Source organism: Amphiprion ocellaris, chromosome 12 (genome assembly GCF_022539595.1).
Source record: "Amphiprion ocellaris isolate individual 3 ecotype Okinawa chromosome 12, ASM2253959v1, whole genome shotgun sequence".
Classification (NCBI taxonomy): Eukaryota; Metazoa; Chordata; class Actinopteri; family Pomacentridae; genus Amphiprion; species Amphiprion ocellaris.
Window position 1 is genome coordinate 6663987 of NC_072777.1, and position 23644 is coordinate 6687630.

At 39.4% G+C, this 23644-nt stretch overlaps 1 protein-coding gene across 6 annotated transcripts in view; it reads left to right on the forward strand.

The window, feature by feature from the left end:
• Nucleotides 1-23644, forward strand: part of myo6a (myosin VIa) — a 201577-nt gene that overhangs the window by 100196 nt on the left and 77737 nt on the right. For all 6 annotated transcript variants that reach the window (XM_055015731.1, XM_055015733.1, XM_055015734.1 and 3 more), the window contains exons 13-18: nucleotides 4357-4514; nucleotides 5039-5130; nucleotides 6323-6395; nucleotides 12128-12255; nucleotides 14389-14484; nucleotides 14933-15103. In XM_055015731.1, coding sequence (XP_054871706.1) covers nucleotides 4357-4514; nucleotides 5039-5130; nucleotides 6323-6395; nucleotides 12128-12255; nucleotides 14389-14484; nucleotides 14933-15103 — 718 coding nt within the window. The remainder of the gene's footprint in view (nucleotides 1-4356; nucleotides 4515-5038; nucleotides 5131-6322; nucleotides 6396-12127; nucleotides 12256-14388; nucleotides 14485-14932; nucleotides 15104-23644) is intronic.

Sequence of the window (23644 nt, forward strand, 5' to 3'; positions counted from 1 at the left end):
CCACTTCATGCTAGCCTTTACTGGCCTGCTGGCTTGTGAGGTTTTATTGTTGTTTTTAGAGTCTTACGTCTCCAAGCCCCATGTTGCATTTGTGATCTGTTAACTCCATATGAGACTGATATTTGTTGCAAGTCCTCTGACAGGACATTTCTAATAGCTCCTGAATTTCTCCCTGTAAAATGAAGTCATCGAGCTGTTTGTGCCTTTAAAATGTGAACTTCTCAGAGTGAAAACTTCCTCTTTCAAAGCATTACTGCAAACCTTTTGCTGTCTTAACTCTTTTTCTTAACTGCTTGATTTGTGGCTATCATATTTTGTTCTTATATATTTTACTTCGTTTTTTATAAATTTTTACCATGCTTTGACCCACTTGTCCTTGTCCTTTATAAATTTGGTGTTTTGTCTGCTTCCATTTTAATGTCTGCTTTGTGCAGCTCCTTGAAACGTTGTTTTAGAAAGGTGCTATGAAAATAACCGTGTCATTGTTTTCCAAAAGTGATCTTTTATCCAGTACATGCTAAAATGTGAGGTTGTCATTTTCAGATCTATCCACTGTGGACGGAGTTTTCACAAGTTGTGTTTTTGTGTGTCAAAGTGGCCTCTTAGTATGTCTGAAGGGTCAAAACACAGAGAAAAAATACGTTATCTAGTTGGGCTGGCTTCGTGTTCTCTCAACTGAAACCTGCCGATAAGCAGTAATGTGTAGAAATGAGTGGTGGTTTAACGCTGTGTAATGCAGTGTAGCAGAACAGAAGTCAGAATATTTTAATGCAAAGCTAAAGTATCTCTCTTCTCCACATCAGAACACTTCTTTTATGGCTAAAAGGTCCAGTTTAAAATCCCTTTTTTCCCATGTGGTGCCTTTGAGTGTGGAGTCGAGGAGCAGCTGCAGACCAGCAGGCTTCTTCAGAGAGCACAGTTTCTACACAAGGCGACATCAGTAATTACACTAAGAGAGAAGGAGAAAAAACATTCTCTGTGCAGAGGCTCATAGGGAATACATATTAGGCTGCTTGTACGATTAGTGTTCTGACATTATGCTGCTCTGGCATTTAGACCTCTTGGTTTTTAAATGAGAGGGCCTCACCGCGGTATTAAAACCTGTGGCTGAGATGCTCCAGCTCTTAGGAGTCGGCGACATGAATTAAACATTGGAGGTAGTGCAGAGAGGGCAGGGGTGAAGCTGAGGAGCTGTGGGCTTGTTGATAGGCGATAAGTCAGATTTTGAGGCCTGCTATGTGGTTGTAACTTTCTGTTTGCTTAAACACTTTTTTGTTCTTTAAGTTTCTTGTATTGCTCAGAGCTACAAGTCAAAGCATATCTAAATGCTGTCTAATCTTCACCACTTGATCCTCTTAAACATTATACATTAAAATGCAAAAAATACCAATTACTTTGTATATAAGCATGCTTTTGCATACTTCATTTGCAAAGTCTGATGAGATAACTCAGCTGAAGCAATAGATAAAAACATTTTCTGCAGCTTTCAACTGTGGCATTCAAATCAGATGTGAGACGCGGCTGAAAGCTACATAAAAATCTGGTGTTCAGATCCTAAATGAGGATTTTTTTTTCAATTAAACCATTTCCAAGGTCAAGAACACATTTTCTCGTGTTGAAAATGTGTGTAAAATGCAGAGGTCAGTGAAGGAGAATGTAAAACTTAGTTGTAAGAACTTCCATAAACTTGCAGGCTCCATTTCTCACTGAATTTGTACTTAATGGGTTCCTGTTAATTATGCTTTTGTCACATCTCGGCACCACTCAATGAGGAAGTGAGATGATAATTTAAATGGACAAAGTTGCAAAATGGGAAATCACTTGTTCCATAGGTTCGATCTTAAGCGACACTGGTAACTTCTGACGTGTTGCACAGCAGTATCACATGCCCATTAAACCCCAAACCATGACGGTGCAGCAGTTATACATCAAGCCACTTGATAAAAGACTTCCACTCTGTGTTTCCTCACTTTAAGCTCCTCCTAAAGCCTCCTCTCTGCTCCTCTCCTTGAAGTGCATTTTAAGGAATTAGAAGGTCTTCCATGATAGTGTGGAGGGCAAACAATTTCCAGGTCACAAGAGGAGAGAGGACAAATGGAAGCCTAAGTCAGAATAAAGAAAAGCACCCAGTGTTTAATGGAAGTTGTAATTCAACACATTTTATGGGTAATTCTATATGTTTCCCCACACGTAAAGGCAAAAGGTAACAGGAAAAAGAGTGCTGCTTGTTTTCGACAGAAAGGAGGATGTTGTCTGGAGTTCAAATAAGATGTTGAACCAGGGCTCGCAGCAGGAAAATAATAAATCAAAACAGAACAAAAATTCAAAGTACAGATAAAAACAAGACATTAGGGTACAGATGAAAACAAAAATGTAAGGAACAAGTCAAAGCTGAATAAAAGTCTTTTCAAACGATGGGTTGAATTTGGTAAACTAGAGGGCCTCCCTCCTTTTTTTTCCTACTTACACAAAAAAATTCTTTCATTGGTGAAACATTGAACTCTGAAATGCTACATCTTTATTCACTTGACTGAAAGTAGGTGTCAGGTAAACACTGCTGTGCACATCTACACTTGAATATATATAAATATATTTGTATATACGCACACACACTTGAATAAATAGGAAATACATGTATTTGCGATGGTGGGCACTTCAAGTAAGGTGAGGATGCTTTAAAAATACGCTGTGAATCGTTTTTATTCAAAGTGCAGTTAAGAGGAGGAAGCTAAGACAAATCAATATTTAGTGTGAGGAACCTTTGACTTCAAAACAGCACCAGTTCTCTTCAGTTTTTCAAGATGCTTGCCAGGTAGGTTGTTGCGAGCATCTTGGAGAACCTGCCACAGTTGAGATGAGGACTCTGTAGGGGTCAGACCAGCTGCTGCAGCACTTGTGGTAACTGAAGGTGGTCTTTTTTAGGACTGGCTGTTTGTTTATGCTCATCCAGCAGAATAAGTCTAGGAGCGCTCCGACGCCTCCCTGGTGGTGTTGGGCATGGATTTGAATCTAAACATGTACAGTTTTGCACAGGACTGTATATTTATATATGTATACTGCACTGTACATAGTGAATTCTGCTGGGGATGCAAACAGTGCAGATACTGGATTAAATTACAGATAGCAGCTGCAGGGGGTCTGCCCTTGGCACAGTGGGGTGTCCATTCACAGCAAAATGTGTTAGAGAAATACCACGAGGAACCTGTAGGGATCAGACGCCACTATTCCCTGTATATATCGCATATCTATCACATGTGGCTTAAAAAGGTATGTGCAGAAGAGATAATTTGCCGCCAAGAGAGGGGGAGGCGAGGAGGGAGGTGGATTTTGGAAGTCATTATTCGAAGCTTTGGGAGTCTCCGAGTGCCACTCGTGCGCAGTTATTTCCCGGTGTGTCCTTGAGTGCACTGCAGTCGTGCTGAAGTAAAGTCCAGAGGTAAAGCCTGTTCAGAAACTTCAGCCTCGCAGCAGATTAATGCGGTACATTTTATCTGGCCCCCACGATCGGGTCACTCCTTTTGTCTGCCACTATTGAACCACACGCCTGCACACAGTCAGAAGCAATTACAGTACCTCCACAGAGCTCGCTGCAGGTTATGGTTTCTGTCACCATTTTATGGCCGCTACCTCACACCCAATCTCTCTTTTCCCAGTTGTCAATAACACAATTATCTGCTTGGAAAGCCAGGCAAGCCCAGTTCGTTTAACTGAGTCTTGGTCTGCAAGTGAATTAGTGGGCTCGCTTCATCCTCAAGTGACCGATTTATGGTTACAATTAATATTATTTTGGGCAATTAGCTCAATATGTTGAACAGCAGTGTAAACATCAATTCGTAAGTTTAGCACATTAGGCAAGAAACCAATAAGAAGGAGGCCGAGGTCAGAAAATTCAGGTTAGGAAATGTCTGTGTGTCCCTGAGGACTGGATATCGAACCTCAATTTGTTTAGGCACTGACAAAATGCATCTGTAACAACTAGTTGTTCTAGAAAGTGTCCTTTGCAGGTGTACTATTGACTAATTTGCTCTGTAGAAAAAGTCCAGACTGGTTAAGTTCCTCACATATAAATTACATATGAGGTAATTCAGTGTAAAATAGTGGCAGAGCTGAAATTACTGCCGGCAGACTTTTGTGGAGTTCATGGTATTATCATTATGATTGGAAGTGTTCTGTATGCATCTCATTTCACTTTTTTATTTTGTCCTTGTTGATGTTTTTGTACTATTGTAAGGTGCCTTGGGTGTTTTAAAAGCCGTCACAAATATGACTCACATTTTGTTTAAAAGTAGCCATAAATCTCCCAATCACCATTACACAAGGTGTGATTTTAAACTGTTGTTTTTGTGTCTTTGCCAGAGTGCCGCTCAAAGTGGAGCAGGCCAACAACGCTCGGGACGCCTTGGCGAAGGCCGTGTACAGCCGCCTGTTCGACCACGTGGTGACCAGAGTCAACCAGTGCTTCCCCTTCGACTCCTCTGCCAACTTCATCGGTGTCCTGGACATTGCTGGCTTTGGTGAGTTTCCATTTAAGCCGCTTATTATTATAATAGTGACATTTAAAAGATAAAAGTCTCCTCTGGAGGGTTATTGTTTAGTCTAATTTTAATAACTAAACAGAAAAATTCTGCCGCAAAAAGTCTTAACGATACAAACATCATTGTTAACAAGTTTTTGGGAAAATCCATCCAGTCTGAAAAATAAAATTAAAGGCTTCTCTATTAGATGTCTTACGGAGCTGTGGGAAAAACAGACCCATCTAAGGTGACAGAAACAAAAAGAAGCAAATAGATAATTTATAGTCCCACTTGAATCTTGCACCAGTGAGCATTGCTTCAGACATCATCTCATGAAACTGCGAGTGAAATAGATGTTCAATCATAAGGACACAATGACAACTTCACTGTTTATTTTGCTCTGGCATCTGTATTGCAGTTACCAATGAACAAAGTAGACAGTGCATGATTTATGTACAACAGCGTAACTTGTCAGACAGGACATCCTTAACTGACTGTCTGCTGTTGCTTCTTCTGCCTTACAGAGTACTTTGAACACAACAGCTTCGAGCAATTCTGCATCAACTACTGTAACGAGAAACTGCAGCAGTTCTTCAATGAGCGCATCCTTAAAGAGGTGAGAGCTGCCATTCAGCAGGTTTCACTCAGTGAAAATCGGCTACCTCAGATCCATCAGTAAACACCAGCAAATCAAAGCAAACATCTTCGGATGGCTCAGGATTTATACTCTGATTTAAATGCTTTTCTTGATGCAAGTAAATTGTGGGTTTCTCAGTTTTGAGCCCCAACTTTTAACATTTTCGATTCTAAGCCTGATTTTTCCATTTTATATAAACATATGCTTCAGGTTGATTACTGTTTATGTCAAGAAACCCCAGATGATTGTATGCTTTAACTTCAAGATAACAAATATGTTCAGAATTATGAAGCAGAAAGTTTCTTACTGATTTCTGGGAACTTAATTTGGAGAAGAAGTCGCAGTTTTTCTCTTTTTTTTGCCTCCAACTTTCTGTTTTCAGATGAAGCTCTCCATTTGCAGACTTCTTTAACACCCAAGCAGCCATTTCCAACAGCTGACATGAAAACTGACGCTGTCCAAGTCACCCAAACACTAGACTTCTATTTTGGAAAATAATGATGCTCCATATATCATTTTTGTGACTGCAGGTCATTGCATAATGAACTAGAAGGAAGTCGAGTCCTCAAACCTCCGCCAACGCTGGGCATTTGTCGACCTTGGAAAGCCGCAGCCTCCATAATTGGTTTATTATCGTTTGGAGCTGTGTTTCTGACAAAAGAAATTGTGAAAGCAAGGCTGTTCAGCTGTCGACCCTGAGGTCTTGTATGCCAGACTGTTTTGTAATGGCTGTGTGATTGTTGTCTAGTTGGAGAAACCAAGGTTTGGATCAGTACTACAATCTAACCAACTGATCCGTCTGTGAATTTGAAAGCTAAACCTCACAAAGGCCGACACACAGTACTTTGGACTGTGTTTGACTTTTCGTTTCATCATTTTGTAGCACTGCTGTCTTTTTCAAAATGTTTGACATGCCATTTTACCTTAATGCTCATCATGTACAGACTTGGAGCCCCCAAACATCTGCTAGCAGCATCCAGCATGAAAGCCGTAACCTTTAGATGCTCATTTATACAAAGTGTAATAGCAGAAAGCCAGGCCCAAGTGCCTTTTGTTAGGGAACTAGCATGCCCTCCAGGCAGAACCGGAGCCGTCCCCGTCCTCATTAGACGAATGCTGTACATGCTGTGAATATCGTTATGGTTTCTCATTAGAAATATCTGCATTCCAGGAGCAAGAGCTGTACCAGAGGGAGGGGCTCGGAGTCAACGAGGTTCACTATGTCGACAATCAAGACTGCATAGGTATGAAGGTGCCACTCATCATTCTGCACACACGACTGTGCACACAGAGCAGCTGAAGTTGCTCATTTTTCAGTTTTGTGCCGTTGAGTTCAGAGTGCTCCTCTGCAAAGGTATAACTGTGTAGAACACACCGTGCTTTCTAAAAACTTCCCATGCATGCAGTGTATGCGTTTTGAAACCTTTCTCCCTGTAGTATTCACTACATGATGAGGCCTGCGTGTACACACAGATGGAATTTGCAGAACAGTGTGTAACCTGTTGATTGTTTTTCAACAGGAGGGAGAATCTGGTGTTTTGGGAGAAAATGACATTTACTTTGTGGTTCTCTTGCTATTGTCTGGTTTGCATGTTGTGCTCTCTATTGTATGTGTTTTTTAATATTAAGCTTTAGATCTAATTTTGTGGTTTTCAAGTTCCTTTAACTAAACAAATCAAACTAACGAAAAACTAAAAATGGAGTTGCCTTCCTAAAAAACATTATCCAGTGGTGCTACCACTCAGGTTATCAGCCTCTAAATTCTCAGCATTGAATTATTGTGTACACACAGATAGCTGTACAGAAGTATCATCTAAATCAGATCCTGTAAACTTGTCAAAATGTATAATCTGATCAAAGAATTACTACCCTGTCCTGGTCTGGAGAGACTGTCTTCTTCACTTCTTATTATTTATGACATTAGAGTCTGACTAATAGTCTATATATGAGGTCAGTACTGAGATCAATAAAACTCAACTATGTGTGGATTCTAGGAAGATTAGCAACTAATAAAAATAAGATAAACAAATACGTTTAATAACTTTTCCTGCCTCAGAAACGGCCTTTGGGATGTGTATACATATGATCAGTCTACATACAGTAAAAGCCATGAGTCTGTGTTAGCTTATGTATAAGAAATATGTGCATTTTCCAGTTATTTTTCATTTGACAAACAAAAGTATCTTTTATACTTGAGTAAATTAAACTCCAGTTAACAAAGCTGTTAAAAAATGAATCACTGTTTTTACCCTCCATTCTTTTGGAGCATACTTAAGCTCTTTTTACTCTACGCAGAAAAACACTGCATTTTCATCTCATAGGACTTTAGAGTTAACAATCTTAATGTGACTTTACTGTATTGACTTGTAACTGAATTTGTATCTTGAGTAGAAAATTCTCAGTTTTTACTTGGGACTTGATTTTGACTGGGTACTGCACTTGTGAGTTTCTTATATGGACAAAAATTGTAGCATGTCTTTGGACTCTCTTTTCTTCTTCGGGAGCTCAGGACTTGGAACTTTCCTCTTCTGACCTTGAACTTTTTGATCTCTGCCTGGGGCCTGATGTGGGACTAAGTGTTCTCTGGGATCTTTACTCTCATATTTCCTGTCTTAACTTGGCTCATGACCTTATTGGGATGACTCAGCACTTTATGATCTTGACTTGCTGTAAGACTTTGATGCTCTTCTTAGGACTTGGCATAGAATAGGCAGATTTTGACTTTGGAATTAATTTGGAATTGCCTACCAATCCTCATTGGGAGTTGATTTCAGAGTTTAAAACCTTGACATTGGATTGGACTTGATGATCAAAGATCTTAATGTGACTTCCATATTATGACTTGTACTTGACTCTTGTTGGTTTTTACTTGGGACTTGATGTTCACTGGGTTTCTTGTGTGGATTTGAACTTGTAGTTCTCAAATAGGGCCATGTCTTGGGATTCACCTTTCTTGTTGTGAAACTTGTTCTCAACTCAGAAAAGGAACTTTCCTTCGTTTTCATTTGGAACTTGTTGATGACTTGGTACTTTGCTTTGTAGGGTTTTCTATCTTTACCTGCACGTGTAGTATTTCATAATTTGTCATTTTCCCGTCTTGACATGAGGCTGTTTTAACCTTGAGCTCTTGTCTATTACGTGTCTGGAACGATGTGTAGAACTTGAAGGTTTTAACCCGGAACTTCAGTCTTCTTATCTCAACTTACCACTCATGACTTGTTGACTTGGCACTTTCTGACCTTGGCCTGGTATTTGAGTCTGGACTCAATAGCCAGTGCTTCAGATTTATTTGTGCTCATAATAAAGAAAGATGTATCACATAATTCCTCCTGCTCTTTTACACAAACATTTCTTGAGTCTCTATGCTGAAGGCTTCAGTGAGTTGCAGCTGCTGCTGTTTGTATTTCACAGTGTTTGTATTTTTCACGTTTACAGTTTGTGCACACATATTCTTCTTGTGCTGTTCAGGCCGAGGCACCACTGAAAGTTGTATTTACGAGCGTCGGCATGCTGCTCATTATTGGCTTTAATGCGCTGCTGGCTCCTCGCCCTCAGTTTCACGAGAGCTGCCTCTCCACAGCTTGACCTCTGAGCCTTCTGGGCTGCTTCCTGAACGAACAAAGTGAAGTGGCAGAAAGACGAAGCCCAGAGAATGTGAACTCCTGTCCTGACTGAAATGTGTCTTCATTACTCGATGAACAGAGAGGGAGATAGATGTGAGGTGATAAGAGGTGACGGGAGGTTAATTATGCTTTTTGCTGATGTCCGGTTCTGTGAAATAGCATCAATATGAGAAGCTTAACTACAGCAGAGTAAGCTGGAGGGGAGCAGGAGTTGGGCCAACACACACTGTTTACTATGAGCTCTGTGCATCGGCTTGTAGATTACTGAAATGTATTTGTTTGTTTGGATTCCTGTTGCGTGTTGTAAAAGCAGCAGCATCTCTTTGATCGCACTCAAATCCGAGAACATAAAAATGTCCCTTGATGTAGCAGAAAATTACAGCTGCGCAAAGAGCAGATCTATTAAAGCATGAAAGAAAAAGTAGAAATGAACACTTAGAAACTAGTGGAAAATATCATTAAACAAATCACAAAGCGACTTTATTGAAGTCCGCGGTGGCTTCTTTAAGCATTTTAAAGTCTTGCTCACACATTCATTGTCATCAATGCATGGAGGCACAGGCTATTTTTCTCATTTATTCTGTATAGTGTTTATGTTGTTTCCAGTGACTGAGAGCAGGCAGAGATGGAGGGGTAGATGAAGAGATGTCTCCTGGAGTTTTTCAGGAGAGAATCTGGCTGCTGCTCAGCTGTGCTCAGGCCTCCGCTGACCTTGCTTTGTAGAATGGAGTGAGTTTGTGAGTAGGAGTCTGTATCAAACAGCCTCTGCTCTGTCAATTCACATCAGGAAACATTACTCAGAAAGACTGTGTTTGTTCTAACATGCGTAGGTAATCGTATCTTCTCAATAATGCCTCACGTCATCCTCTGAATCATTCAGGCATCCTGCATAACTTCCTCCTCGGCTCTGTGTTCTGTCAGTGTTGGGAGCTTTTTGTTTCAAGAGCCCATATTCTGCTTTTTTGCTTTTTCCCCATCCTTCAGTGTGTCATACAGCTGCTTTTTTGTGCATGTAAAAGATCTCCAAACTTACAAACCCCAAGTCCACACCAAAGGGAGTTAAAACGCTACTCCTTACTGGCCTGAAATGCATCACCTTCAAACCAGGCTTTTCTTCTGTCACTTATCAATGTCATCATGTAACATGTTTGCATAACACCACACCAGCCACTAGTTTGGTGTCAAGCAAAGAACTTCCTCGCAGTCTGCCATTATTTCCTCACTGGAGCTGCTTCTATTAAAGGTTCACCTCTCTGCCTTAACTCATAGAGCTGATGTTTTCTGTGTGCAACTGACATTGCCTCCCTTTTGTGGGGTCAGCTGACCAATCAGAGCAGACTGGACTTTTCAGGAGGGAGGCCTTAATCTGTATAATATAGGCATTGTAACCCTTGCAGCTTCTTTTTTTTTTTTTTTTTTTTTTTTAGAATTTCCGTCACAGGGATGTGTGTCTGGTCTCTGTGGCCCTGATCTTTTTACTTTACTTTCAATTTATAGGAATTTACAGCCATACATAAACACAAATGCAGAGCACCAAAGTCTAGAACCACACACATATAAATAAAAGCAAAACAACACAACCCAATATGGACAAACAAAAGGAGATAAAATGAAAATGAACAAAGCAAGATCAAATACACTCACAACTTTTGATTCAGATTTCTTTGGTTTGAGTTTTTGAAAGGATCCCATGTTTTATTAAACATTAAAGGTTTATCTTTCAAAGTAACACTGGAGGTTTCGTTCAGGGATCAGACGCATTACATTTTACTTATGTTTTTTATGCAGAAACAGAGGAAAATAGAAATGAGGGTAGAGAGAAATGACAAAATGATGTAATTGGAGGATTCTGAAAAGCTTTGCAATGTGGGCATTTTTTTAAAATGCAGTGGTAGATGAAAAGAGAGCTCTGTAAAATGTAATACTGCTGTAAATGTAATATCTGTATTTATTTGGCTCCATTTTGGGGGTAGTTCCATGTGGGGGAAATAACCAGCTTTTTTAAGCTCCATGAACCCCCCTATTATGGGTTTCTTTACTTATTTTCGGCTACTTTACATTCCCATTTCACCTCCCATCCAAGAGGCTTCCTGAGTTCTAACTGAGTCTCAGGCATTGCTAGTGTTGTTGATGAGCCGTTACTCACATGCCTTGAGGTGTTAATGGTTGTAAAACTGTCTAGGGAGGGATTTCAGGACTGCACTATAAGTACCTGATAAGTGGTGTCGTAGACCGGTCCTCTCTTTAGAGATGGGTGTTCCAGCTGAGCATAGATAAGTTTCCTAAACTCCTCTTTCAAAACCAGAATGTATCCTTTTATCCTTTATGTGCAGGTGAACTCCAGATACGTCTTCCTCACACTTAAGGCCATGGGTATTCTAAGAAGAACTGTTTTTTCCAGTAGAGTTGATAGAGAGTATTCATGTCTGGGACCTCCACTGGCATGAATGGATAATTAACATAAACATATTGCTCTTCTAGACTTTCCAAAATCTAAATTGCAGAGTTTGGTGACACCCATAAAAAAATATTCTGTGTTTAATAGCCACTCAGTTTTTAATGATTGTATTGGCAACAATGCAGAAGCTCTTGTAGAAGTCTAGACCTCAGTGATTTGAAGCTGTTTTGGCACCAAAAACAAGACCAACAGTGCATCAGGCAGGGGTGGTCATTTTCTTTTGACTAATCAATGTAAAATTACAGTATGTCCAACATGAGCAAGAGTTGACAGTCTAGTGAGCACCATAGACTCGTATCCTTCGTGTATGACAAGTTTGTACCATGCTGGATTTGACAGTTTGTAGCAAGTGGACCAAAAGTAGTGTACAAACTGGCATCAAAGACATAGTAACAGTGGTTGTCTTAAGCTCTGTCAAACAAGCGCCGGATGCTAATTATTTCTGCAAATTAAGCTGCTGTTCATCCACAGCTCTGCACTGAAGGTTTTATTCATCAATTTCTTTTTAAAAAGGTAAAGCCACAAGACTTTTGATATCAAACCTGCTGAACTTTGAAATGACCTCTCCTGACACCATGTTAATAAAATAAAACACCATCTCATCCTCCAAGTGAACTAAACTGTAATAGTACAATAATAATAACGATAATTACAATTAAGTGAATTAGATCCTCGTTTTCTATCACCTTCCAATTCAGATCAGGTCAAGGAGAAACTGTTATGATCTCCATGCTTCTTTCCATCTGATTAAACTTTAATTTAGGGTTTTAATCGTCTACATCACCCCCTCCTCGATTTAATCGGTCACGTTGCCCAGCGGCCTCAGGTGATCTGTGAGCAGCTTCATTAGGAGGCTGCATATCTTTTCTTCATGCTTCTCCCACTTTCTCTGCAGACCTGGTGGAGGCGAAGTTGGTCGGCATCCTGGACATCCTGGACGAAGAGAACCGTCTACCTCAACCCAGCGACCAGCACTTTACCGACACTGTTCACAACAAACACAAGGACCATTTCCGCCTGACTGTAAGTCCCTTGAGAGTCTGTTAAAAAAAGGAAACTGGAAGGCTTTGGAATGTCTGGCGCTGTCGTTGTAACAACAAGCCTCTTATAGTGAGTTCTGAAAACTGTTTGAATTAAGACACAAGCATTTAATGTCCACTGGGAATCGATTTTTTTATTTTGATTTAATCAATAAAAACTCAAAACTCAATAGTTGGAGCTCACTGTTGAGCCTCATAATCCAGATGAGAGAATAGAGGAGCTGATAAAAATGTAGAGATGTCTCTGTCAGTTTTCTTTATTTACCACTAAGCCTGCAAACAAGCAGCACCGAGTGATTTGCCAGCCTGTTTGCCCTGGGTGTTACCTCTCAGGCTACATACAGAGTTGGCTGAAGTGCAGCCCGAGAGACTGCAGGCAGCTCTGAAAGTGTGCTTCCACCTCCTCTGAATGTTTCTCAGGTTATAAACTTCTGGTTTCATTAAATCAAACTTTCTATCATTTGTGTAGCAGCATTCATACAGGTTGATGCAGTTTGAAATGCTTTAAGTGCAAGCTGCTAATAAGACAAGAAATAAGAAATGATAAAAGCAAAAATGATAAAAACAGAGCAAATAGATGAGACAATAAAAATAACAAACCTTCTCCAAATGTTCTTGTCCTGCCAATTAATTGTTAATCTGTGAATGTCACAAAGCCCATCACTGCCTCCCACGACCCACCTGACATCCTGAAATTGTGAATATTCTCCAACCAACAGCCCAAAACTGAAACATGTTTCTGTCGCTACGATATGTGACTAAAACAAGCAGCAAATATTGTTATCTGAGTGGCTGGAATCAGGACATACTGGGAATTTAACTGTCCTACTATTCAAGGAATTGCGGCTTTAGTTTTTTTAATGTTTTGCTTACTTTTGTCTCTGTGTAAATACCTCACTTTAAGATTCTGCTTTTTTTTGTATCTCATTATATGTTCACCTGCACAGCTCAGTGAACAACTCAAGATTTTACACAAAAGTAGCAATAATATCACAACAACTGACTGAATTAGCCTGTCTAATGTGAAATAACATAAATATAAAATCTAGGACATATACAAGAATTTTATGTAAAGTTAGGAATAAAAACTGACGTATTATTTATTATTGTAATCATATAAAAGTATTTCAAACAAACAAATACATTAATAGTAAATCTATTAATTTTATAGGTGGACATCCCTTTTTTAACATTAAAGATCTGTCACATTTATAAGTACAATTTAAAAAGACATTCTGCACATGATATGTTTGATATTTTTACAATTTAAAACTTAATTGCCAGTTTTTTCAACAGTTTTTTTAAAGCATTTTTTTTGTAAGATCTATTATGTAAAATGATATAAGAAAAGTCAACTCATCATTTGTTTATTGAATATTAAGCCTGATTATTTGAATGACGACGTTATTTAATCATATGTACAGGTAATTTTATTGTTATTGCACATGTAAATATCTGGCATCTCACATTAAAGAGACCCCAAAATATACACATAATGTAAAATTCAGGCTAGAAATTGCATATTGATTATAGAAAATGGTGGGTTTTTGGGATACTTATTTTCCATTATTGTTAAGATTCTGGTCCCAGCTACCAGAATATAACCTTTTTTTCTTTTATACTGTATATGACCTCAAGAAGAAGAAGTAGAGTAGAATTTTAAACTTTTTGATATCATAATCCAAAACTGAGAATGTAGAAGCTTCCTCAAAGTGGGATTAAGGGCAGAGCTGTTGTGTTGGATTGTGTTAGATTGCACAGGTCATAGAATTATTTTACGACATATTTCATCCATAACGACAAGACACAAAAGGTAGTCACATTCTTATAATCATGGCTTCTTTACATTGATGCCAATCCAGTAAGTTTCAGTTAAAAATAGCGTTTGGCCTGAGAGTGATGTGGTGTAGCTGACAGTTAAATTACCGCCACCGAATCGTAATCTTCATTTTCAGCAGTGAGTGATTGACAGGGCCTGGAATTAGTTTGCCATTGTAAATGGAAAATATGCAGGAACTCTGCTGAGTCTAAGTGTTTTATTGTGTGTGTGCGCCAACACGTGTTCACACGTGATGTTCTGTGTGTGTGTGTGTGTGTGTGTGTGTGTGTCCCTCAGGTTCCCAGGAAGTCTAAGCTGGCCGTCCACAGGAACGTGAGGGACGATGAAGGATTCATTATCAGACACTTTGCAGGAGCCGTGTGCTACGAAACAGTGCGTTCACAGAACACGCTCTGCTTTCCTGCAGCCATCTTTGAAATTAATGTCACGCAAAAATAATTTATTTCTTTTTCTTTGATCAGTGGGCTGTAGAAAAACACTCCTGACCACAGCTTTTTAACATGAAAGCAAGTGACCATTCAGACTAGATTAGATTCTACAAAATACACCCAACGTAGCCGTGAGGGGATTTTAAATGAATCATAAAAATCATACAGAAACACTACTGTTGCACTGTCTGTTTTATATAGCTTCTATATTCTGATATTAGTCGCTCTGAATGTTATTCTTCTGCTGTACAGTGAACAGATGTAGCAGGGACAGGAAGGTAATAGGTTTTTTAAATTGAAACTGTGTGTCACATTAAAACACAACAGACAAGGCAGTGCATTTCAGGAGTTAGACATGTTCCTGATTCTGTTTGAAAATGTCCCTTTTTCAGACCAAGTTTGTGGAGAAGAACAATGACGCTCTGCACATGTCTCTGGCGTGTCTGGTCAGTGAGTCCAAGGACCGCTTTGTTCGCGAATTGTTTGAGAACTCCAACAACAACAAAGACGTCAAGCAGAAGGCTGGAAAGCTCAGTTTCATCAGCGTCGGCAACAAGTTTAAGGTGAGGAGCTCAAGGATTGAAGAGAGTTGCTGGTAAAATTAAGGAAACCTAACACCTCTTGAAAGAAAAGATGAATTGTTCAGTCAGATGTTTGTATTGGTGCAGTTTTAAAGGGGGAAAGGTTTGGTTTTAATTCTGTTTGAAGTGATTTTTGTCTTCAAGGTGACTTCACTTAAATGGTTTGTTAGAGTTTATTGGCAGTTAATTACACCAGGCTGTATATGCATGCCACTGTGAGGTAAATACAGCTGATTAAAGGCAGTGAGGCCACCAACAACAACAGTTTATATGGTGTGCATGTTTCGAACAGGATGTTTTAAGTCCAGCACCACTCATAAATATATATACAAAAAATCCAAATAAGGTGCTTATGTTGAATTACCAGTGTCTGAAACTCCCCAAATAAATGGTGTTATTTTTGCATTTCTTTGCCTTTTAAACCCACCGGCAAGTTATGGGGTTCGCAGGGTTGAGCCTCCTGACAGGTGTGACAAATATGCTTATTTTCAGACCAAACATGCAGGAAATCACCCATAAATTTCATACTAGAATATACAGCACTTATAGAGATCCTGATGACTTCATAGGAGAAAAAATACTTTGCAGATTTTGTAGATGTAACTGGCAGCAGCAACTTCACAATAAACTTTTCAAACCCTTTGAATAAGATCTCCAAATGTGACAGTGCACAAAAATAGTTGCTGGTAACGGCTCTTCTGCTGCCACCAGGAAGAGTGCTGCGCTCCAGAGATACAGTCATTAGCTGCTTGGGTGTCAGCTAATTAGAAGTCCTGACTGCCACTAGTTCATCCCCCTCTGAAGAAGACCTTCTGTCTGTCAAAACATTCGCTGCTACATCTTATTAAGGGCTTGAATTAAAGATGTGCTTCAGACTTCATCCTCTCATATCTTCTCAGTGTCCAGTGTGTTAAAGCAGCAGCTGAAGCCTCAGTGTGCCTGATACACAGAAATTCCCCAAATAGACGCTCCTATACCCGGAGTTCATTATCATTTTGATACAAATAAAGTTGCGAAACTTGTAACTTTAACTACCGGTATAACAAGAAGTGCAGTCCTGGGGCCGAATTCACAAAACACCCTGAGGCTGAGAAGTAGCTCCTGGCAGGGTGAAGTTGGAGAGACTCCTAAAACCAAGGGGCACGTTAGTTCTAAGTTTAAAGCTCTTCAGTTTTTGGAGCAATTCGCTGTGAGCCTTTTAGTGCAGACAGTAGCCCCTGGAGGATATTAAAGTCCTGAGGAATCTGGTATCACAAAGAATTGCTAACATAGTAAAATGCCGCAGTTCATTGTGTCCGTGTGTTGGACATATAGAATGATAATGTTAGTTATATGTTGATAGTGGCTGTTTATCCCTTGAAAACAGACCTTTACATATAACGCTCTGTATAAGTGATTCATTTTTTTCAATTAAGCACTCAACTCCTCAGTTTCCTTGGAAAGGTTGCCAAAATATCAAAAAATGCATTCATTAGCTATCAAAATAAAAGTGATAAACAAAGTGTGCTGGATGAAAATAACTGAAGTCAGTGTTGTAATTTCCTGCTTGACCTCATGGTGGCAGCACTGTCCCACTGTTAAAATACCAAAACCCAGACACAATGATACAAAAGTTTGTCTGTCCGGCTTATTGTCACAATAATATGGTTGAGTACAGAATAGCATTTTCTTTAATATTGGAGCGTTTTAATGACAACAGCTCTGCAGATAAAATGAGTAATTTCACAAATCAAACAACTTAAAAGCAAAACTGCACAATGGAAATGATATTATAAGTTGTCAAACTTTTAATGTTTTTTCCTCAGAGTGAAATTTTAAATTTTTATTTATGTCACAGAGCTGAGTACTTTTTGGGCTTTAACTGCTGGTCTGACAAAACAAGTAACTTCAAAAGCTAATTTACATGAATAACAACTGTCTACCAGTCACAATGACCATTTTTTGCTTTACTTTCACTTTGATATTTGAAACTTTCAATACATTTTCCTTATTATACTTCCTTACACTTAAGTACATCTTCAGTGCAGCTCTCTTTCTTGTAACGGGCTATTTTTGTCATGTGGTAGTTTTACCTTTTCTCAAAATCCTTAGATACCCAACTACCTTCACTTTCCTGTATTTTGATGAATGTTTTATTGCTCAGTCGCGTATCAAGCATCATTCTCTGTGGAAACCCAGTGTCATCCACAGCGGCGGGGTCGACTTCACTCCCTCTCTTATCTCAGGAGTTCTCTTTGTTTCTACCATCTAAAAGTTTCTATCTAAAAGTGTTTGTCAGCAGCTTTATGAAAAGATCTGAAAAGGAAACCATTAGGAACTTTTAAAAACCTCTAGTGTATGATAGGGTGTTCGTGATCGTAGCCTCAGATCTAAAAATGCCCATTATTTATCTGTTATATCTGCATTTTAGTCAAACTATGTCCTTCTGTACTTCTATTTTTCCTAATAACAAACAGGCTTATGTTGTGCACACAAACCTTGTTTAAATCCACAAAGCAAATCTAAAAAAAAATAACATTATAAATTTGTATGGGGATCTCAAAGTTTTGGAAGATACAAAGTATGCCCAAATGTCAGAGAAATTTGACATGATGCACACGGCATCTAGAATCTGTCTACTTGATGGAAGACTCTTAAAGCCCCCAACAGAATAACAGCTGTGAATCCATAAAATACATTGTCTGCATGCAAAAATACAAAACAGTTAAAGGGAAATGCAAAAATAACAAATACCAGAAGGAAAGCACAGACACAAAGTCTGCAAATCTGTAAGAATGCACCTGCTTAATTATTCTAAAAGTGTAAAAATGACACCAAGTTATCAAGGTAAGACATCCATGTATGTTGATTCTAATTCTCTGTATATGATAGTGATGAATAGAGCTGTTTCACATTGATACATGTAGCACCTTTAACAAGCAGTGCTGGTTTTAGCTGTGCTACCAAATATACATCTGACTAAGTCTGGCCCTTGTGGTCAGAATGAAACGGTCAGTCCTCAGCTTTTCAGTTTTCCACTAGATTTTTATGTACAAGGAGTAAAATATTCAAACTAAATTTAGGGACTCGCCATCAAAAAATTCAGTTTTAGTTCAAAAGAAAATACAGGCTTTTGGAAAGTTAGTTTCGGCCTCATTGGAACACAGAGACACGTACAATAAGCAGTCGTTCGTCACCACAGAGTTTCACTTTTCTCTGTGAAATTTCTCTGCGTTCCAGACTAGAGCACACAAAGAGCAGCGTCTTTGTTGTCAGCTGGAGTTGTGTAGAGATTTTTTTCCTCCCTCGCTGTGACTCATCCAGCTCAGCCTCTCACCTTGATATGCGGTCTAATGTGTCACCTAACCAAAGGCAAGGTGAGCCAAGAACCACAGCGCTAGGCTCCACTCAATCATGTCTCCTAAAATATATATATATAATAATAAAGAAAAAAAACATAACCTGAGGGAGTGATGGCCAGGTTTGTTATCAGAGTCGAAGCCAGAGAGCAGCGAGGTGTACAGTACAAGCAGAAAGGGGCTGTTTTATGGAATTCACAGGAACACTGGTGTGTTTGATATACAAATATTTCTTCCTTTTATGCGGACAGGGACATGATTTATATGCATGATGCAGCTTAGATGCTCTCTGTTACTGTATGGACACTGTCCATCACTGATGTATTAGATCCTCCACTCTCAGCTGCAGTGTGGATTTTCCTAGCATTTTATCTTTCTATGAGCTAGACGCTTTCTGTACCATTTTCTTTCAGAAACAAGGTGAAGAGGATGGGATTCAGCTGATATTTCCTGCTAGATTTGAACTGGAGATGCAGTTAAAAATTATTGTCATTATGGATGAATCTGATGATTATTGTGTTGGTAGTTGATTTGTTAAATCACATATCAGAACAAAGTTTTAAAAGTCCATCAAATGTCAGTTCACTGTGTTAAAATGAGCCATGAAAGGAAAGAAAGCATGCAGCAGCTGTGAGCTGAAATACTGTATCTGGTCCACAAGTCCAAATTTGCATGTGAGCTGTTTACACAAACGTCTGTACATTTTCATATTCTGAGCACCAGAGCAGTAACTTTCAGAGCTGCAATGATTTTTCTGCTCATTCTTCTTGCTGTCAGAATGAATTTTAACCAGTTAAATCTTGGCTGACATCCCTTTAAATTCCTCATGCACATGATCTAAATCTTCGACCAGCTGAAGTCACCAGATCAGCAAAACCTGAGATGAAGGTCATGACAAGAGCAGGCAGAAGTATTAAAAGCTAAACATCCTGACTGCTGCAGTTTGGAGAATGTCTGTTCCTGTGACACATGACAGTTTATTTTTTTAACAGCAGATACTTTAAATGTCTTGTGTGTAAATCATTCCAAAACATTTCATTTCAGGTAGTAAATGTCAGTAAAAATGCTGAAAACTGATATTTTCCTGATGCCAAACCACTTGCAGAAATCTCAAGTGCTGACAATATGAGATGAATTTGTTTGTCTGTACGGTGTTGTACAAGCGAACATTACACTGAAAACATTCTGCAGTTATTTGAGAGGATTTTAGTGCCGAGCTTGTCTCAGAGTGGATTTCTGCTCGGTACAGACTAGATGGAGTTCTTATTACCTGTGAGCTCTGTTACTTGTAATGTTTTGCTCAACCCGATGGTTCCCTCCTTCCCCCCCCTCCATCTATCCAAGCTATGATTAAGGTTCAAAAGGTGTAGAGGAGGATCCAGAAAGGCAGACAGGAGCAGAACTTTGGGCCAGGGGAGAGAGGGGCAGGGTGGAAATGAGCAGTGATTAATCTGAGCCGGTGGAGGTGATGGAGACGCTGCGTCCTGGATGAAGCAATGAAGGGAAATCACGAGCCGTGGCGGGCCCGTAGGTTTTCATTATAACCAGTCACCGTAGCTTTGTCCCAACTCAGCTACCAAATACATCATAACAAGGGTGTCCTATTCCAAAGGCTCACCCAGACACCTCTGATATTTCAGCCGGAATATGAAAGATAACCTGAATTATAAAGTCATCATAAAGTATATGACCTGACTGAGTCATATTTATGAAACGTCTGTGATCAGGGAAGAGGTTGTCATGTCACATGAACAGGACCGCTTAAAAAGACCTTCAGAGAATGTAAATCATGTCATGAGCTGTGTTTAAGAGGCAGTTTCAGTGCATCCTAAAGTTTATTATTGCATTTATTCCTCAATAAATCAGAATTATTGTCTAGTTGTCATAAAAGTTTTAGCCATGCCAGGAGCGTGGCTCTACAGAAAGAACGTATAGTCCACCACTTTGGTGTAGTAGAAGAAGAAGAAGAAACATGTACATTGCACAGTTAAGCTATTTAGCCTTTACATAACCCAACTTTGTTAGGAAGTTAGGATCAAAGTGAAGGGTCAGCAACAGAACAAAACCCATCCCTGTAGGAATATCTTCAACAGCATTGTTGGGGGAGATAAAGTACCTGCTTGTGGGTAATTACTCCTGAGCTGCCCTGAGAAACTGCTGCGCGGTCCTCAGTGCTGATTAGTTAAACATACAGACAAGGCAAATGCTAATTGCTTAAATTTGGAGAAGACAAACTGTCAATGTCCTCGTCCAGTAGTAGTCCAGTAGTAGCCAACTCCTCCGTCGTCCTAATTCCTACACGCTCAAACAACTGGGTGATGTTGTTTTGATGCACTCTGACTCTATGTCGCGTTCACAATGGAAACAATGGTGCGATGGAAATGGAAAGGCTAAAAGGGCCGATCATGATGCTGTTCCTGCAAATGTTTGTGCCACCTTGAGCCTGCCCCAAGCTCCTGCAGTGGGAAGTCGCCTCATTAAACAGCACCCCTGGAGCAGAGAGAGTTGATAGGGATCTTGCACAAGGGTCCAACAGTGGCAGCTTGGAAGTGGGGATGCTTGGCAGGAACCCAGAGCCTTAACTGAGTGACCACTGCCCCAGTAGCCCCAGACACCTTGAAAACTGATAGCATCCCATCTTCTTGTAAGTCTTTAACAAACATGCAGGATTTGAAATAGTATATTAAGCATCAACCTGGACCGTTCTCAACAGTTTGCCATCATGTTGAAGTCAAATGTCATCACTCGTAGTTTCATGGAACCATTACTGCATGCTGCTTTTACCACCTTGTTAACTGTTTGAATGTATAACCAGGCCACAAACTTCTAAAATATTTGAGTTGATTAGGCGACAAGAAGATTTGATGGTCTAATTTTGGAGTAAGAGGAAGTTCATGTAAACTGTCCACTAACTTTGTATACTTGAATCATGGATGAATCATAGATGACGCCCACAGACTTACAGCAGTGTTTATAAATGTATACAGTTTCTCACAAATAAACCTCCATCATGGAATCCCTTTTATTCCAATGAAAGTTGCTCAGTGGAACGCCCAAAAAGTGTCTCCAGGCTTCTGCATCTGGGCCAGTACACTCACTGCTGCAGAAAACATGAACGGCAGCTTTCTAGATTTAACAAACTTACCACATGACCTTCCAATGCCAAATGCCACTACACCTAAACCATCTCTTACCCTGAAACTGTTCCTTTGTAAGGGGGGTCACCTTACAGACTGCAGAACCTCTCCCTGTCTGATTATGATGGTGTCATGGTTAGCAAAACGAGACGGTGTACAGCTTGGACTCAGTTGTTGTGGTTATCGCATCAGCCAAGCGCATCATTGTGAAATTCGATTGGGTTCTGTGGTTCTGCCAAACACGTTAGTGCACAAACAAGGACACTGCTGTTGTGCTAATAGTTCCATCTACACTGTTTCTGCATCTGCCAACTGTTTGGCCTCACTTTACACTCATCCATCTTCCATTGGACACCCTAATATATATATTTACATACATTTATCTTCACAGATGCTGCTCATGCCCTCAGTCTCTTGTAAAAGTAAGCTTGAATAATGCTTCACCAACACGACAGGCAGCCAATAATGAAGGGGAGTCCAAGGGTCAAGAAAGTAGGGAAAGTTACAGTCACCTTGTGCTGGAATATTGATGATTCTTCAGTAATAAAACGACTCAGTGAACAAGAAAAGATGAGGAAAGCACTTTAGTTTGTAATCCTGACTGTAGTTGGAACCAGTTTGTGATGTGAAAAGAAATGAGATATTTCAGCATTTTCTGACGGAAAAATGGGGAAATTAAAAATGCCCAGAGGAGAGAGCAACTCAAAGCTGGTTGAGACAAACGATTTAAATGATTCTTTGTGGTTACAGTTTAGCTATTTAACAAATCTGTTGACACTGCAACTTTGTAGTGTTTTTTTTTCTAAGCCAGAAACTCAGCCCTAATTCTAAGTGAGTCACAATAAACGTAAAGAAGTAACTCGTCTCAAACCGTGGCGTCTGTAGAAGGTGATTCCTGCTAATGCATACCAAACTGAAAGACTTTCCTTTACCAAAGCTGGATCAGGGACAGATGCTAGATCCTGGTCTAATCAGGACTAGAGTGCCAACTGCCACTGAAGATATGCATAATAACATCAGGACATTTCAACCTCAAGTTCATCATGTATGTGTTTGACCTCACATCTGTTCTGCAAGCACTTGACTGTTTTAGCGAAATTATTGGTAGCATTTTAAGTCCTTGTAAAGTAAGAGCGCACAAAATAATCTTAACTGTTTTGAATTTTAGGATGCTGTGATTTAACTGGCAATTACAAACTGAAAGAAATTGTGAAAAAATGTAACTTGAGGTGTGTCATTCTTTCTTGTAGCTCTGTTTACTGAGACAGCTCATGCAATTTCATGTCTTAATTTTCAACCGTTTCTGGCTTTGTGCACCTTGACAATGAAATCACGTCTAGGCATGAAAGAATTTCATTAAACCTCAAAAGACCAGAATTTGGTTGCAAGAAAGTGAAATCAGTGCAGCCTTTTGAAAATTGAAAATTGTTCTATCTGGTTAAAAAAAAAAAAAAAAAAAGTCATTGTGATTAATTTGGTTATAAAACCTTTTGCAACAACAGTTTACTTACAAATCCAAAGTTTTGTGGCTGTTTAGTCCAAATTTCAACCATATCCAGTGAAAAAGAAGAGATCACTGAAGCTCAGAAGGAATCTAAAAGATGAAGCAATTTAGCTCTGAAGGCTAAACTTTAACAATTCATAACTAAAGAAGCATGTGGAGGACAGATTTTGGAATTTGCACAGTTACATTAACTTCATAGAAGATTTCTTCAAGGAAATTTATGACATGAATTGGGATGTCCGCTATTGTAGGTCAGTAAATCCATTGGCACCATTAGGTTAGCTGAATACTTGAAGAAAGCCTTTTATTGGTATAAAGTTTAGGGTTTTACCCCCTATTACTTCAAGTGTAATGTATTGAAAATTTGATATGTTGACATATATTATTTGAAAGGACATAGTAGTAAATCTATAATGTTAGAGCCAAAGTTTTTGGTTTTGTGTATTTGTTACTGCATACACGACACACAACAACGTCTTGTAACCCCATGTGGGATGATGGGCGTTCACCACTAATTGTGTTTCTTTGGCTCAACTCTGAGGTT